This window comes from Neolamprologus brichardi, chromosome 23, assembly GCF_056152115.1.
Source record: "Neolamprologus brichardi isolate AB-2024 chromosome 23, ASM5615211v1, whole genome shotgun sequence".
Taxonomy (NCBI): Eukaryota; Metazoa; Chordata; class Actinopteri; order Cichliformes; family Cichlidae; genus Neolamprologus; species Neolamprologus brichardi.
The window spans coordinates 2,849,828-2,865,000 of record NC_142125.1 but is presented as its reverse complement, the minus strand read 5'-3'; the positions used below and the strand labels follow the sequence as shown (position 1 = coordinate 2,865,000).

Sequence of the window (15,173 nt, the reverse complement as noted above, 5' to 3'; positions counted from 1 at the left end):
TTCCCCTCAAGGATTTTTAAACTGAGATGGAAATGAGCTGAAACAAGGACAAAAGTCTTAGCAATATGTGTGTATCTGTAACAGATGTTTTGTGTTTTAGGCCTGTGTGACCTGCTGTTGTAATCTGTGGAGGTTAAATGGATTCAAAGTAAAGAAACAGCTCAAAGAGCTGCCCTGTAACTACTCGGCATTGGGAAGCAAGTTGCAAGATAGGCTCAAAATGTTAAAATTTGAGGGGCGTTATGATATATTTGCCTCCGTTTTCTTGTTTCTTCCTTGTGCCATGTTTTAAACATACACACGTTTGTTTGATTATCATTATGAGGGCATTCATTGACACAATTTCCTAGTGCCTTATCTTGAAGTTAACTATCACAAATAAGTGCTGCTCCCATCCTGTATCCTAACTCTAATATAAAACTAATTCAAGAATAAACTAAAAACAAGTCTTCATCTTCAACCACTGCTTTAAAGCGGGTGTGGGAAAGTGAGGATAGGCCAAAATACCCTCACTCTGATGATTTAAGACTCAAACCAGCCCTCATAAAGACAGTTCTACTACTATAATCCGCACACACATGAGTTGTATATCCATTAATTCAGAGAACATTATGTTATGACTTGCTTTTATCCCCATAAGGAAAACACGTCCTCATAAAGTTAAGAGTCAGCAAAACAAGAGCGGTACCTTGACCGCACACGTGTAAGTCGCACAGTGTTATTCCTGTGGACATCATCACGTACAGTGTCTTCAAGCGCCACACGGTCAGTGACCTTATGCTTATTAAAAGGGGAGGAGGAGGTGGACTGACTCATTATCTCTTCCATCTGTGATATTTCTGCTTTAATGTTTTTCTTCAAGGAAGCTTTTACAGTAAGAGATGGTGAGGCACCATATTGAGCTATCTATGTACAGGTGGGAGCAATAATATGAAGCACACTGTTGCAGTATCTTGTAACGGCTCAACAAGACCCCCTCTGCTGCTCCGACCTTTAGATTGAGACCACATAGGTTTGCTGGCAGGATAAAATAATAATATATATAGATTTTTTTGATTTAACCCACAGCTGTCACTGTAGCCCCCCCAAATCTACCTCAGTCACTGCCGACCATTTGCATTCCTGCAGAGAGAGAAATTGTTGTGCAGTATATTTAAAAAAAAACGTTCAGTTAAATTTACGTGTGCTTGTTTTGTAAGATAGATTACATAAATAACATTAATGTTGACCCTAACTGGAGGGGCGGATGTTAGGCTATAAAATAATAGTGGATGTTTTTCACCCAGTATTGCCTATCTTACCCATTTCCTCTGCATTTACCTGTATGTTACCCATATCACAGAGAATGGTTTGTTGTATATGCAGGTTGCATTTGTTCTTTGGAGTCTTTGCCCTGACTTACAGGTTTATGGCTCCCATTTTTCATTTTACAATGTGCAGGGTTACTGATATTAAAGAATACTGCTATAAAGCAAAATGTAGCCAAAACTCTGATTGGTTAAACCTAACCAATCAGAGTTTAGTGCCTAAACCATCCATCCATCCATCCATTTACGTCCGATTATCCAGTTCAGGGTCACGGTCCATTCATCGATCTATCTTCCTAACTGCTTATCCAATTCAAGGTTGTGGGAAGCTGGAGCCTATCCCGGCTGTCATAGGGCGAGAGGCGGGGTAACAGCAAAGTAAGGTGCAAAACGCAAAGCTCCAAAGCTCCAAGCAGCATGGGAACCACAATGCCCTGATGGATAAACAGTGACTTACCTCTTAAGCTGACCTTTGCAGGACTCAGCTGGACCCAGACAGCATCTGACAAAAGGATATTATTTGATGTGCTGGCATGAGAGCGCATTGACCTTTTTTTTAAAAAAATAAAAAAAACCCAACAACAACAACAATGTATTTTTACAAAAATCTTTTAGTGCAACAGATTGCAGCAATACACACAAATTCATGCACTTTAAGTTTACAGTTTCATGCCACTCTGCTGCTTTCGTCCCTGCACTCTCTACCATCCAACACTTAGCTTACATCGACGCTTTACCCCCTTATTTGTTGGGCTCCCAAAAAACATCACAGTGAAAAATTAGGACACCGATAAAAAGAAGAATGTCTGAGTCGGAGCGTGGATGGATAGTTGCTCATTTTCAAACGTCTTCTGTGTGATGTATTAAAAGATATTTTTGGTAAATGCCATCAGTGGAAATAAGTATGTTTTTTTTTTTTTGTTTTAGCTAGAAAGTAAAATGAGTCACTGCTCTTTTAAAAGAAAGTGTAATTTGTTTCACATACACGATGAGCCTTTTTCATGTAAGAGACACTAACTTAGCACAGCTTACTCCTCTCAGTGTACTAAACATTTCTCCCCCTGCCTTGTTTTGTACCTCTAGGCGTTATCAAGTCTGCATCCTGAATGTGAATACATTTTTCAGCTGGAGAAAGAAGAGCGTCACTGCCTTCAGTACATTGCAGAACAGGAGAACAGAAGCACAGAAGGTGTGTTTTTCCTTTTTGAAATCAAACCATCCTGTTCTCATCATTGCAACTGCTCATATGAATTCATGGGTGGTTGCAGTTGTGTTATGAAATATAGTAATGCTCACATTAAGTGCAGGGGTCTGAGCTGGAATAGAAGCTTCGCAGAAAACCATCCATTATCGGGAAATATTCTTGTTGGCGTTCTAACTGCAGAATGAAAACAAACTAGGTGATATATCACTTTGATGCATCAGTAAATGAGACCAATGAGGATAGCAACATAAGGATTTATGTATGTAATCTATCACAAGATAAGGCTCTCGCTTGGGGAGCTACAGTATTTTTTTTTTGTCCTTATGAAATGCACAAGGAGGTGGGCGCTAGGCCGTTGAAGATTGCAATTGGAAGCAAGCTCATGATTTACACCACTTGCTTTTACACTATCTATATATTTTTAACTGTGTATTTCAGATATGATTTATGGAATCTCACTCTCTTTCCTTCTGATTCAGCACTCTGATACTCACCTTTTCTAACCTTCTTTCTCCTCCTAAACCTTTGTCGAAAAGGTTGTTGGCCCTTCTGGGATGCGGTCACCTGCTGGCCTCATGCAGTTGTTGGGGAGACTGTGCACAGAGCTTGTCCTGCAGTCTTCTCCCTCGTCAGAAATAGCACAGGTGACTGCCAGATCAGGGGGTTAATAGCAAAAGATGGGGAATTTTTTTTTTTTTTACCTCTATTAAACTTATTTTCAGCTCACCAATTTCTTGAATGATTTTTAAATTTGACTGATTTCACCAGATTAGCTTTAACTAGGCTTCAACAGAACTACGCACGTATCAGCATATGGTCAAATGAAACTGCGATACAATAATGCAGATGTTTGTATTGCAGTTTTGGTGTTGGTTTTCAGAATTGTCATGCTCCTGATTACCACTACACACAAGCTACAGTTGAGAATGTCAGTTTTGCAGATGAAGTCTAGATGATGAGTCAGGGGGGTCAGCACTAAAGTAGGAAATTTTATGACAATCCACGAGAACTTTTTCTGACATTTCAGTCTGCATCAAAATATCACGCATAAATATGTAACTCTGATTATTACGAAAGTCAGTCTCAGCATTGCACAACTGACTCTTGATCTCACATCTTTCGTCTTTAGGGTCAGTGAGCCGAAACTGCACAAGTGGAGGTTGGTCGAGGCTGTTCCCACCATACCATGTTGCCTGCAATGTGGATGATGACATTCCCGAGGTGAGAGTTGCTGAAGCGAGGCAGCTAGGGATGTCAGACTGAGGAATGTGAGACTAGATTGGGAGCACAGAGGTCAGGCAGAAAATTAGAAACAGGAGGAGAAGCACCAGGAACAAAGAGGCAACTAGAAGGATGTCAATAGAAGGACAGAAATGCACCTGTTCCAATTGTGGAAATAAACCAAAAAAAAGCTAGCAAAATTATTAACATATTCCATGTTTCAGGACACATTTGGGACTGTAGTTGAACTGCTGTGCATGTTCCTATTTTCGCTTCTTTGAGATTCAGGTACAGCTAATACATGATGGTTGGCTGCCTGTCAAGAGATAAAAAATCATACAAATATAAACACTTTTGCAGAATGAGTGGATCTAATTTGACCCGTTGCATAATAGCTCACATTATCTGGAGTCACAAAGAGAGCATGAAGTCTTTTCTTTTGGAAAGATTCCATATTTGATGCTAAAAAGAGCATCTTTTTATTATTATTATTATTGTTATTTTAAAAAGCTGTCTTAAATGTTCCAAATAGGTGAAGTAGAACATTAGTAATAAAATGTGACAGTGATGTAATTAAGTAGCTTTTTTCATAGTAGATTTAGCTATGTGCTTAGCCCACTCTCTTTCTGCCATTCAGCTAAGACACAAAATATGGAAAGCTTTCTTGCAGTTATTCCACAGTCATCTCCTCAGTGCAGTTTACTCTCAATCTTGCCTGTAATTTGGACTCATTTTAAGACATTACATTCATTTTAATGCCTGACATCATTTTGAAAAGCTTTGATATTTGAGTATAATTTCCTTTCATTCAAAATCTTCATTTTCATCCTGCTTCCAGACGGAGGAGTCTTACTTTGCCTCAGTGAAGCTCATATACACCATTGGCTACAGCATCTCTCTAGTGGTGTTGGCTGTTGCTGTGTTGATCCTGCTACTCTTCAGGTATAAACCGAAAATACTGATTTTTATTACGCTTTTTGTCAGTAAAAAGCACATTTTGGGTGACATAAGCAATGGAAATAACAGATGAACTGCTTTACAAAGGATGCAACTCAGAGGTGGGGGCTCACAGAACAATAAAGTGGGATTGCTGATGAGTTCGAGGCACTCTCTTTAAGTCTGGGTTTATGAAAAACTTACCAGTGTCTGATACTCATCGACACTCGCACAGCACATGGCAGTTTTGCAACTCTGCCACATCTTTGTGTCCTGATTTGGAATTACATCTGATGGAATGTGTAAGAGATAAGGGAGTTGGGAAATTTACTCTTTGTAGGATTTAGATTACACAGCTGATAACACTGTGATGTCTGTACAGTACACGTGGTGCCATAAAAGGCTCGTGTTGAAAACTGGAAACAGATGAAATAACCTTCCTGGCTCTTTCCACATTTAAATAAGCCCACCGACCAACACCTACCTGTTTTGTAGGCCTGACACGTCCCTTAGTCTCCTCACCAAGTAACCAAATGCCAAGACGGCGTTTTGAAAACTTGTGCACCAGTTCTGTGGGTTACAGTTTGTTTTTTCCTCTTTCCAGCTGATTGTTTATGAATCTAATCTGATTGCCAGTAAATTGCTTCACGAACAAGATCACTTGGATCAGTTACATCTGTCTCTCTTTTTTATTTTTGCTCTCTGCCACTCACATTTTTCTTTGTTCACTGATCTAAACTATGAACTAAAACCACAGACTGTGCCAGTTTGCACAGTTGTAGCAATGTGATGTTTTTGCATTTGCTGTTCATGATACTGTACAATGCAAAATCTCGTATTGGTTATAAATGTATTCCTGCTCTTTTACAGGAAACTGCGTTGTGCCAGGAACTTTATTCACATCCAGCTCTTTCTTACGTTCATCCTGAAAGCTGTGGCGGTGTTTATAAAGGATGCTACTCTGTTCTCAAGCGACGACACCAACCACTGCACCCTTTCCACAGTAAGATAATGATGCTCGGGACAAGTGCTTCTTGTTTGTATTAAGAAATTCCTCTGGGCGCATTTCCCTGATCTCATATATTTATGCATAATCACATATTGCTTATGCACGACTTACCGTACTAATTCCTCCTTACACTTTGCTCTCTGTCCTTTCCCCTCTTCTTGTCCTTTCTGCTCAGTTTGCCTGTAAAGCCTCTGTGGTCTTCTGTCACTACTGTGTAATGGCAAACTTTTTTTGGCTCCTGGTGGAGGCACTTTACCTCAGTTCCCTGCTGCTCTCCTCTTTCTATCATAGCCGCCGATGCCTGTGGGGCTTCAGCTTGCTGGGATGGGGTGAGGACCTTGACATACAATTTCCCCAACATTTGCTACGTTGAGCTGCCTACCAAATTAAAGAACATGGCCCTACTTTGCAATATCTCAGATTTAACAATAGTGAGAAGACATGTATGATAACATTAGAATTTTCCAAAAATTACAGTTTTATAACTCATCTTTTTTAGAGATACTGTAATACACTTTAGAGAAAGAATCGGGTTAAAAAAAGTTTTACAATACTGTGAAAAGTCTTGAGCAATAAGTCTTCAAAAGGCTTGAAGATACCAAATATTACCTTTCGAGCTTGTTAGAACTCAGATTTTGCCTGAATTTCCTTTTGTTCCATTTGTGTTTGCATGTTTCAGTAAATTACTCCACCTGTTTGTACTGTTGTGTGTTTTTAAATGAAGAAAATACATGAATACAAACAGGAATCTGAAAAAAAATCCCTGTTTTTTGTTGTTCTTTTTGGATTGAACAAATACTGGCAGTGGGGATTTTCAGTTTTTAACTCCATCAAACTTGCAGGTAGTTTGGAGCATTTATTTCATTTTGGAAAACTTCTGCCTCGTGCTGTCATTTCTTTCTGTTAACATTAATATAGCATAGCAAATACCAAAATAACATTTTTACCTTTTACTTTCCCGTTGGGATTTTATTTGGATCACGCCTAAAGTGTTTATTAGCACTTAGTCATCCTCAGAATTGAAGGAGTAATTTGAAGCCATTTCCAGCCTACTAATAAAAGTTTCACAGCAGCCTTCGAGGTCAAAAAGAACCAGAAACGGTAACATCAGCCAACATGTGCATATTATTATAACAGCTAAAAGTTTCCTGGTTTAGTGCATGTGCAGCATTGAACTATATTAACCTCCTAATACCTGGCGCCCACATATGTGGACTATTTTTGGGCTATTTAGACCAAAATACTGAATTTTGCTCTACAAGGGCCTGATATCCACTTACGAGGACATTATGCTGCTACTGTTCTATTGAAATTTTAAATGAATATCCTCATAAGTGGCTCTCATTTTTCTTAGAAACAAAAATTAGGTAAAAAAAAATCCTGGTAATTCTTTGGGACCTGATGAATGTAAATACAATCAGCCCAAATATCAAAGAGAAATTAAAAATGCATGCTGTGGAAGAGTTCGGGTCTTAGGAAGTTAACGTTTATATTGATAATTTATTAGATCTGCTATAGATTGAATGTACCTGCCTCTCACACTACGAGATCTTGGATAGAATTATGTGGGTTCATTGTACTTACTGTAAGATCTACACTGTAGTGCACACAACCTTTAAAATAATTTACATTTTATTCCTTCTGCATGGTGCAGATATTAGGAAAATTGATACTCGTCCAATCAGTTCACACACTGGTAGCTTCCTAACTCTGATTCAGCCATTTTCGTGTGTAATGATCTCACTGACACTAGTTTTGATTTCTGTGACAGGTGTGCCGGTGCTCTTCATAGTCCTGTGGATTGGATCCAGGGTGTATTTTGAGGACACAGAGTTTGTATAAACTTGAATTACAGCTTCTGTAGCCACAATCATTATTATTTCTCATAAGCAGCAATAGGAACTAAGGTGAAATGCTAAATTGTGCTAAATTAATGAAAATGATGCATATAAACGCATTAGAGGGGAATGTGAACGTGCTGTACATAATATTGTGCATTTACATGGATAATTTGCACTCACTTTGTACTCAGCAGTAATTGTCAGGTGTTATTTTTAGGACGTGGATTAAATTTACTGCATGCGATGCTTGAAGAAATCTTCTAAAGTGCACGTTTCTTGCACAGATGTTGGGACATCAATGAGGACTCACCCTATTGGTGGATCATCAAGGGCCCGATTGTTGTCTCTATAGCGGTAAATGCCCCCATTCTTCTGAAACAAATAATAATGATGAATTTTTAATCATGCACTGATTAGAGATTATTACGTAGATGATTTGTTTACCTTCTTTTTAGAGACAGCCTCTGACGAAGGACTGGGTTGAACTTCTTTTGTGCCGTTAGAGTAGAGTGCAAAAATTGGCACCACACCAGTCTAAGTTAATTATACGCTTGGCTGCTCATGTTGTTGCCATGACATTCAATAATCACATTGCTGAAAGCAGCATTTGGTGTAATGCTGGTCGCAGTTTTTAAAATTTTTATTATTATTATCAGTATTGATTTTGCATTCTTGCTTTTTCTTTCAACAGGTCAATTTTATGCTCTTCATGAATATCATCAGAATTCTAATACAAAAGCTCAATCCACGTCTGATCCAGTTCAATAACTCCTCTCAGTACAGGTAATCCTTTAGGCGCAGACACAGTTGTGAACTCAGCCGTGACACAGAATCTCATATTTTAGTCATTATTGCATTTTGAACACAGAAACTATCAAATTCATCTCGTTTCTGATACACGGCGTGTTTATCTTCAATTGGTAAACGTTTTCAGACATTTTGAAATACTTTTCTTCACTCACTGCTACTTTTGTACTCTGATAGTTACCCTTTGATGCTGAGAACTTTGCAAGTTGTGCCAAAAAAAATAAAAACTATTGTAGGCCATGAATAATTCAGTAATTCTGGCCACGTCTGCAGTTCCGCTCACCAAGAGGCTCATTAGAATTTCTAATTGAAATAGACTCACTAATTGACTGAAAATGTTCAGGCACATCACGTAAATCCGGATCTCGTAAAAGAAATACCATAGGTACAGTAAGTTAAATGATGCTTGACTTAATTGCACCGGTTAAGTTCACATCTTCCCCGATACATAAAGACATTATCTCTGCAGCTACATTTCAATAGCCCTATTCGAAATCATGCCCCCGCTGCTTACCTTTCCTCTTGTAAAGAGAGGCTGCATACAGAACGACACACACAAAGACGAAGATCATCTTGATTGGCATCTGATCATTACTGTGTCTGCATGCATGATGATATCAGGTGCAGCATTCAAATGAGGTACGTACAAGCAGACTCTTTTTCCTTTGCTTTTCTGCAACAGGCGCCTGACTAAATCCACCCTCCTCCTCATCCCTTTGTTTGGAACTCACTACATGTTCTTCAATTTTCTGCCCGACTACTTCAATGTTAACCTGCGCCTTTGTATCGAGCTCTGTATGGGGTCCTTCCAGGTACACACATGGATTGCATCAACACTAATGGCACATACTGTACATGCTGTACACGCTTCAGCATCCTGTGATAATCCTTCATGTTAACTTGGCTTCCACTGTTTGAGCGTCATGGCTGTGAGTCAGCATCTCGACGACATTAGATCTTTGTTGCAGGCCTAGAATTGAATAGATCTGCTTCACTTTCTGTCCTTTTAGGCAGCATGTTCCATTTATTAATGAAATATGTCACTTATTATTATCATAAATATTAATGATTAAACCCATCTTTTTCACAGGGGCTTCTTGTGGCCATTCTGTATTGCTTTCTAAATCAAGAGGTCAGTACACAAACCACACTACTCTAAAGTGTTCAGAAAATTGCACACACAATTTACACACTGTGGTGCATAATTAGCCTTCACGTGAGACTCATACACATCAGCCACAATGCGCAAAACTGTCCCATGGCGTCTTAGAAGCATTGTATTATTGTTATTCTAGAAGCATGGGCCACACTTACCTCAAAGAGGCTCAGTTGTATTGAGATGAGGAATGTTTGGAGGCCAAGTCAGCACCTTGAAAACTCTCGTGTTCCTGAAACGATTCCTGAACAGTTTTTTGCACTGCGACGGAGCATTTTCACCGGCTGAAAGAGCCCAATGCCATCAGGGAATAGTGCTGCCATGGAGAAGTGTGACAGATGGTCTGCCACAATATTTAGGTATGTCATGCATGACAAAGGAACATGGGGAGTTTCCCAGCAGAACATTGCTTGCCTGTTTCTCACAATGTATCAGGCAGGCCGTAGCTCATATATTCAGCAAGCTGTTATGCGCTATGTATCCACTGGACCCCTATCATACCCATCATTAAGATTTTGAGCAGTTTGTGCTAAAGTAGCTGCTGTGTGGCAAGGCTTTGCTCCCCAGGCGCTTCAGTGAGCATTTTAATATTGTGGCTAATCTGTATTCCAGCAGGAGGTAACTGGTTTAGAGTTGTCAGTGCGAAAAATGCAAAAAGTATTTTCCACTTCTCTTCCCAGCATTGCATAAGGAAAGGACCCAGCACGCTTATGTAACTGCAGGATTAATGTAAGGCCAGCCTCCAAAAAGCTGGGGGCCGAAGCAGACAGTGTACACTATATCAGCGGTCCCCAACCCCCGGGCCTCTGTGAGTCGTTTGGTACCGGGCCGCGAGAGTTGAGGCTCAGGTGTGAAATGTATAGTTTTCAGGGTTTTTATCAGTTTTCAGCGTTATTTTGTTATCGTTTTTATCGTTTACTCGGTTTTTCTGGGTCTTTTCACGTGTGTTATGAATAAATTTTCTTTTTTTCGGTACCGGTACTAGTTTTATTTTGTTGTATTTATCCGCGACACCTTAAAGGCCGGTCCATGAAAATATTGTCGGGCATAAACCGGTCCGTGGTGCAAAAAAGGTTGGGGACCGCTGCTCTATAGGACTCACATGCTTTAGAGACACGAGAAACACGTTAGAGAAAGGTCATGAGAATTATTTCATGTATTTCATGTACTATTTGTACGATTACCTATGCTTTAATTGTTTCAATGATACGCAGAATGAATGCGTTGATTCTCAGCAAGAAATATATAAATATATACATATATAAAACACTGTGTTTAGCTTTCATCTGTCAACAGTGAGGTGATTCTTGTTTCACTTTTAAAGCTTAAAAGAAATAGTCTGAGATTTTGCTAAATATAGATGTTTGTCTTCTACAACTTTTTTTTCCATTGGTTACTAAGAAAATTGATACAAGTTGCACCTCTGTTATATAAAACTACTGCAACCCTATCTTATCCTTGCACTAATTTAAAAACATAATTTAATATTTTATTTCATTTAACTTTGTTTAGTTCTGCAAAAATGTAAGTGTAGAATAATTTTTACTCCAAGCAGTTTGGTCACCTGCCTCTCCTTGCCAGCAGTAGGTTGGCATATAACGCTCCATAATGATGCAAACTGCAATCAGACTTGTGTTTTGTTTTTTTTTTTGTTAATCATTAAACACATGGGATATAAAAAATGCTATAGGCAGGGTTTGCCAAGCTAGCTAGTCACTGTGGCTCAGCGATTGCTGGTTGTAGACACATATTTACCAGAATAAACAGATATCTTTATATGAATATGCAGAACCTGTAGGCACTGAACATGATTTCCATTTGTAGTGCACATGTCATCATAGCGTGCAAGTAAAACGCTTGATGGAGACTAAATGAGGGATTGCTTTTGCCAAAATGCACTTAAGCCATCGGCATTGTCTGATGTCAATGAAGCTTTGTCTTGGCTGGGATATTCATGAGCACTGCCAACCACAAAAATGGTTGTTGTAATAAGAGGCTAAGTCAAAATACCAGATTATGGGTTCCCAGTTTGCCATATAGTGCTTAACAAATTTATTATACCAACTGTCATAAAAAAATAAAGGAAAATATTTTATAAATATGTGAAAAACTTGCGTAAAACAAAACATTATGTTATGTATAACAAATTGAATGCACATTTTTATACCCAAATATGGACTTCTATGAGAGACCGAGCACAACAGTCAAACACTAAAACTTATTTTCCCAATTAGGAATGCAAGTAATTAACTTTAATTTGGCATGTCAATAAAAAATAGTGTGCTTTACTTTTTTCAACTATTTTTTTTTTATTGTTGTAAAGCTGTAAATTTGAAAATTCATGGTTAACTAAAATGAAACTACAATGAAAACCATTAAGAATTTTAAAGAGCTTGCAGATACCTGTGATGAACCTTTACAGAAACATTTTATTATTAATCCTTTATTTATCCAGGTAAAAAATCTCATTGAGATTAAAAATCTCATTTCCAAGAGAGACCTGGCATCATGGCAACAAAAGCCACATACCACATAGGTATATAACATTTAAAACAAATACAATATCCCATACAAACATGTGTAAAATATACAATAACAGATCAAATTAAGAGTACATTAAAAACAATCACAATGAGTAAAAGAGTTATTCTCTCGTTCCTGTAAGACAGACTTAAACTCTCCCAAGGTAACCAATTCTGATAATTTCAGTTCCTTCCGCAGATTATTCCAGGAAGCAGGGGCGGCATATTTAAAAGCCTTTTTCCCCAATTCTGTTCTGATTTTTGGGACAATCAATTGTATGATTTTGTTCAAACGAAGGCTGTATTGGTTGTGGTTTTTACACATATAAACACATAAATAAGATGGAACCAGCCCAAGGAGAGATTTATAGATAAAGATCAACCAATGGGAGAGTCTGCGAATATGCAAAGATGGACATTTAGCAGCAGCATACAAAGAACAATGATGTACTCGATTTCCATAGCCAGTAATAAAACGTAAAGCACAATGGTACACAGTATCAGAAACATAAAAGATGTATTTGGTTATCACCATTACTATTAGTTTAGGGCGGCTTTGGCATAAACCTTACATTGAGTGGTGATCTAAGCACTGCACATGTATCAAAAGGCTATGAAAACAAATAAATGAATTTCCCAAAATGTCAAGCTATTGCTCTTACCATAATATACTACAGTTGTTTTAATGATACAATCTAAACACTGATTTAAACAGATATCTATGCCTGTGTGTTTGCTTGATAGGTCCAGAAAGAGGTCCACATGCAGTGGTTGAGGTGGCAGGAAAGGAGTTACGGGGTAGTGTCTCCCGCTCCGAAAGGCAGTCAGATGGACACGCCTTTCTAGAAGCCCGAGATGCTTTTTGCTTCTTCCTGCAGAACCTTTGCTGAGTATTTGCAGAGAATTGCTTCTGTGCACGTCATAATTTCTAACGAGCTGTACGTAGCACACACAATAACAGAGGTTGTCGAACATGCATCAGTGAAGCCGGGGCCTGGAAGTCATTTCAAACTGATTCACTGACTGTTCTCCTTCAGTCAGATTGAATGAACTGGGGTGAACTATCAAAAGGAGAATAATTCTGAAATCCCTTGACATTTCACACATCCTACAAGCGAGCCTCTGTCAGTTTCCATCTGCATTTCCCAAAGGGCACTGTGACAACTGAATTAGAATTTGAAACATCCCTGGAGGCATCAAAGGTCAAATTAAAGAATAATAATTTTGCATAGCCCATCAGTTAGCAAGTCATTAGGTGTTGTTGTTGTTTTTATTAACTAGGAAACTACATATTATGATTAGCATTTGCATTTTAGATGCTTAAATAAGAGCAAGTACATTGAAATCTGGTAGCCTGCAGGACACTACATATGAAGCTGTAGCCTAGTGCCAGCTGACGCACACATGACTCACCTCTGTAATCACTCAATTCTTAATGGCTTTCTTATTGTTCATTGGTATTTAAATATTATTCGGCACATGGGGGAGAGGTATTGTACAAATTTTGATTATTTCTTTGCTTTTTTGCCTCTTGTATGTATTCACTCGGCCTGTTTTTATTTAAGAATGAAAACCTGCACACTCAACCTTAAATGGCACATCGTTGAAATGCACTACTCTGCAGACTTTGAAGGTTAAAGTTAATGCAGCATGTTGTGTTCTGCCGAGATGTTTAGTCAGCCAAAGTGAACAAATGATCTGCATCTCCACTGCCATCTGCTATCAGCACACAAATGTGAAAAAAGCCTTTTTTTTAATATGATATTTAACTTTACATGCTAATGTATTGTCGAGTGCTTTCACCTACATGGTAAAAGAATAATATTAATACTGCACAAATAAATATGCTTTTTGCATCTTGTTTAGTGGAAAAAAATCTCAAATGTAAGATAAAAACATAACAATTACCGCTACTTTTCATGCCTGCAATGTGTACATTTTATTTTATGTAAATTAGCTCTTATCCTTGAAGTGAATGTATAAACTGTGAGACTGCTCCTTCATCACCACCTCTTACGCTTCTCTTACTTACTGTTTCAACTGAGCCTCTTTCTGTGATCTTTTAAAACCTTGTACCATGTCTGACTTCTGTAGGTTACAGCATAAACACTTTTACTCTGTGTAATTATGACTTTGCAATTTCTTTCATAATGACAGAAAACATCTGCTTCCAGCTGCAAAATGTTTTAACACTTTTACGCCACTGCAAAGATAATGGGGTATCCACTTGCTTAAATACACGTTTTAGATCTGGTTTGCAGTGTAGCTTGTATGTTATGTCCTCACCTTTATTATAATATAGCCATTAAAATGTGTAGGAGTATGTGCTCAGTTCACATGCGGGTGGAGAAGTGAATCAACAGAAACCATTAGAAAAATTCTGACGGTTTTCAGTTGGGAGAAACAATTCAAACAATCATGACCCATTAGAGGTTTCACATTATCACAGGCTGTATTGTGTTTGCTTTGATGGTTTCCATTATTTCAACTACATACAAAAGATGCAGTCCTTTCTACGCAGTGGGAATGGGTGAGGAGGGTCCCAAATAATGTGCTTTGATCCAAACACAGTTACGGCATCCTTGAGCAATTTAATTAATTTATTTTCACTAGCTGGGACTACATCCTCACTTGGCAGCATTTCCTGTAGATAATGTATTGGGAATTAAGGCTGCAGTGTAGTAATGGCTTCACAGAAGACTTGACTGGGCAGAAGCCTATTGGCTAATGAAAGGTGAATGAACGGAAAAGGGGAGGGACGGTGGGACACAAAAAAAGAGAACATTGTAGCGCAGGCAGTGTTGGGAAGGTTACTTTTAAAATGTATTCCATTACAGAATACAGAATACATGCCCCAAAATGTATTCTGTAACGTATTCCGTTACGTTACTCAATGAGAGTAACGTATTCTGAATACATTGGATTACTTAATATATTATCATGCTGTTTACAACTACGTGAATGTACTATTGCTGTGATTTATTACTGTTACTGAAGGTCCGCGGCTCCGAACCGTAGTAAAGGGACCTCTGGCTAATACGGTGGGTTCTGTGTCGGCTCGTAGCTGAAAACTAGCTTTACTTTGTTGTCTGGGTCAACTTTGCCAGCGAGAGACAGAGAGAGGCGTTGAAAGGCTGCTCCAACAGAACTTATTGTTTTTGGAGGAAAAC

General features: G+C 38.5%; 1 protein-coding gene across 1 annotated transcript in view; it reads left to right on the top strand.

The window, feature by feature from the left end:
- Nucleotides 1-14,101, top strand: part of ghrhrl (growth hormone releasing hormone receptor, like) — a 20,964-nt gene extending 6,863 nt beyond the window's left edge. The window contains exons 2-13 of the mRNA XM_006800462.2: nt 2,391-2,496; nt 3,048-3,155; nt 3,641-3,732; nt 4,571-4,674; nt 5,539-5,671; nt 5,853-6,006; nt 7,449-7,509; nt 7,803-7,872; nt 8,210-8,301; nt 9,008-9,137; nt 9,416-9,457; nt 12,748-14,101. Coding sequence (XP_006800525.2) covers nt 2,391-2,496; nt 3,048-3,155; nt 3,641-3,732; nt 4,571-4,674; nt 5,539-5,671; nt 5,853-6,006; nt 7,449-7,509; nt 7,803-7,872; nt 8,210-8,301; nt 9,008-9,137; nt 9,416-9,457; nt 12,748-12,849 — 1,194 coding nt within the window. The 3' untranslated portion in view covers nt 12,850-14,101. The remainder of the gene's footprint in view (nt 1-2,390; nt 2,497-3,047; nt 3,156-3,640; nt 3,733-4,570; nt 4,675-5,538; nt 5,672-5,852; nt 6,007-7,448; nt 7,510-7,802; nt 7,873-8,209; nt 8,302-9,007; nt 9,138-9,415; nt 9,458-12,747) is intronic.
- Nucleotides 14,102-15,173: the final 1,072 nt, after the last annotated feature.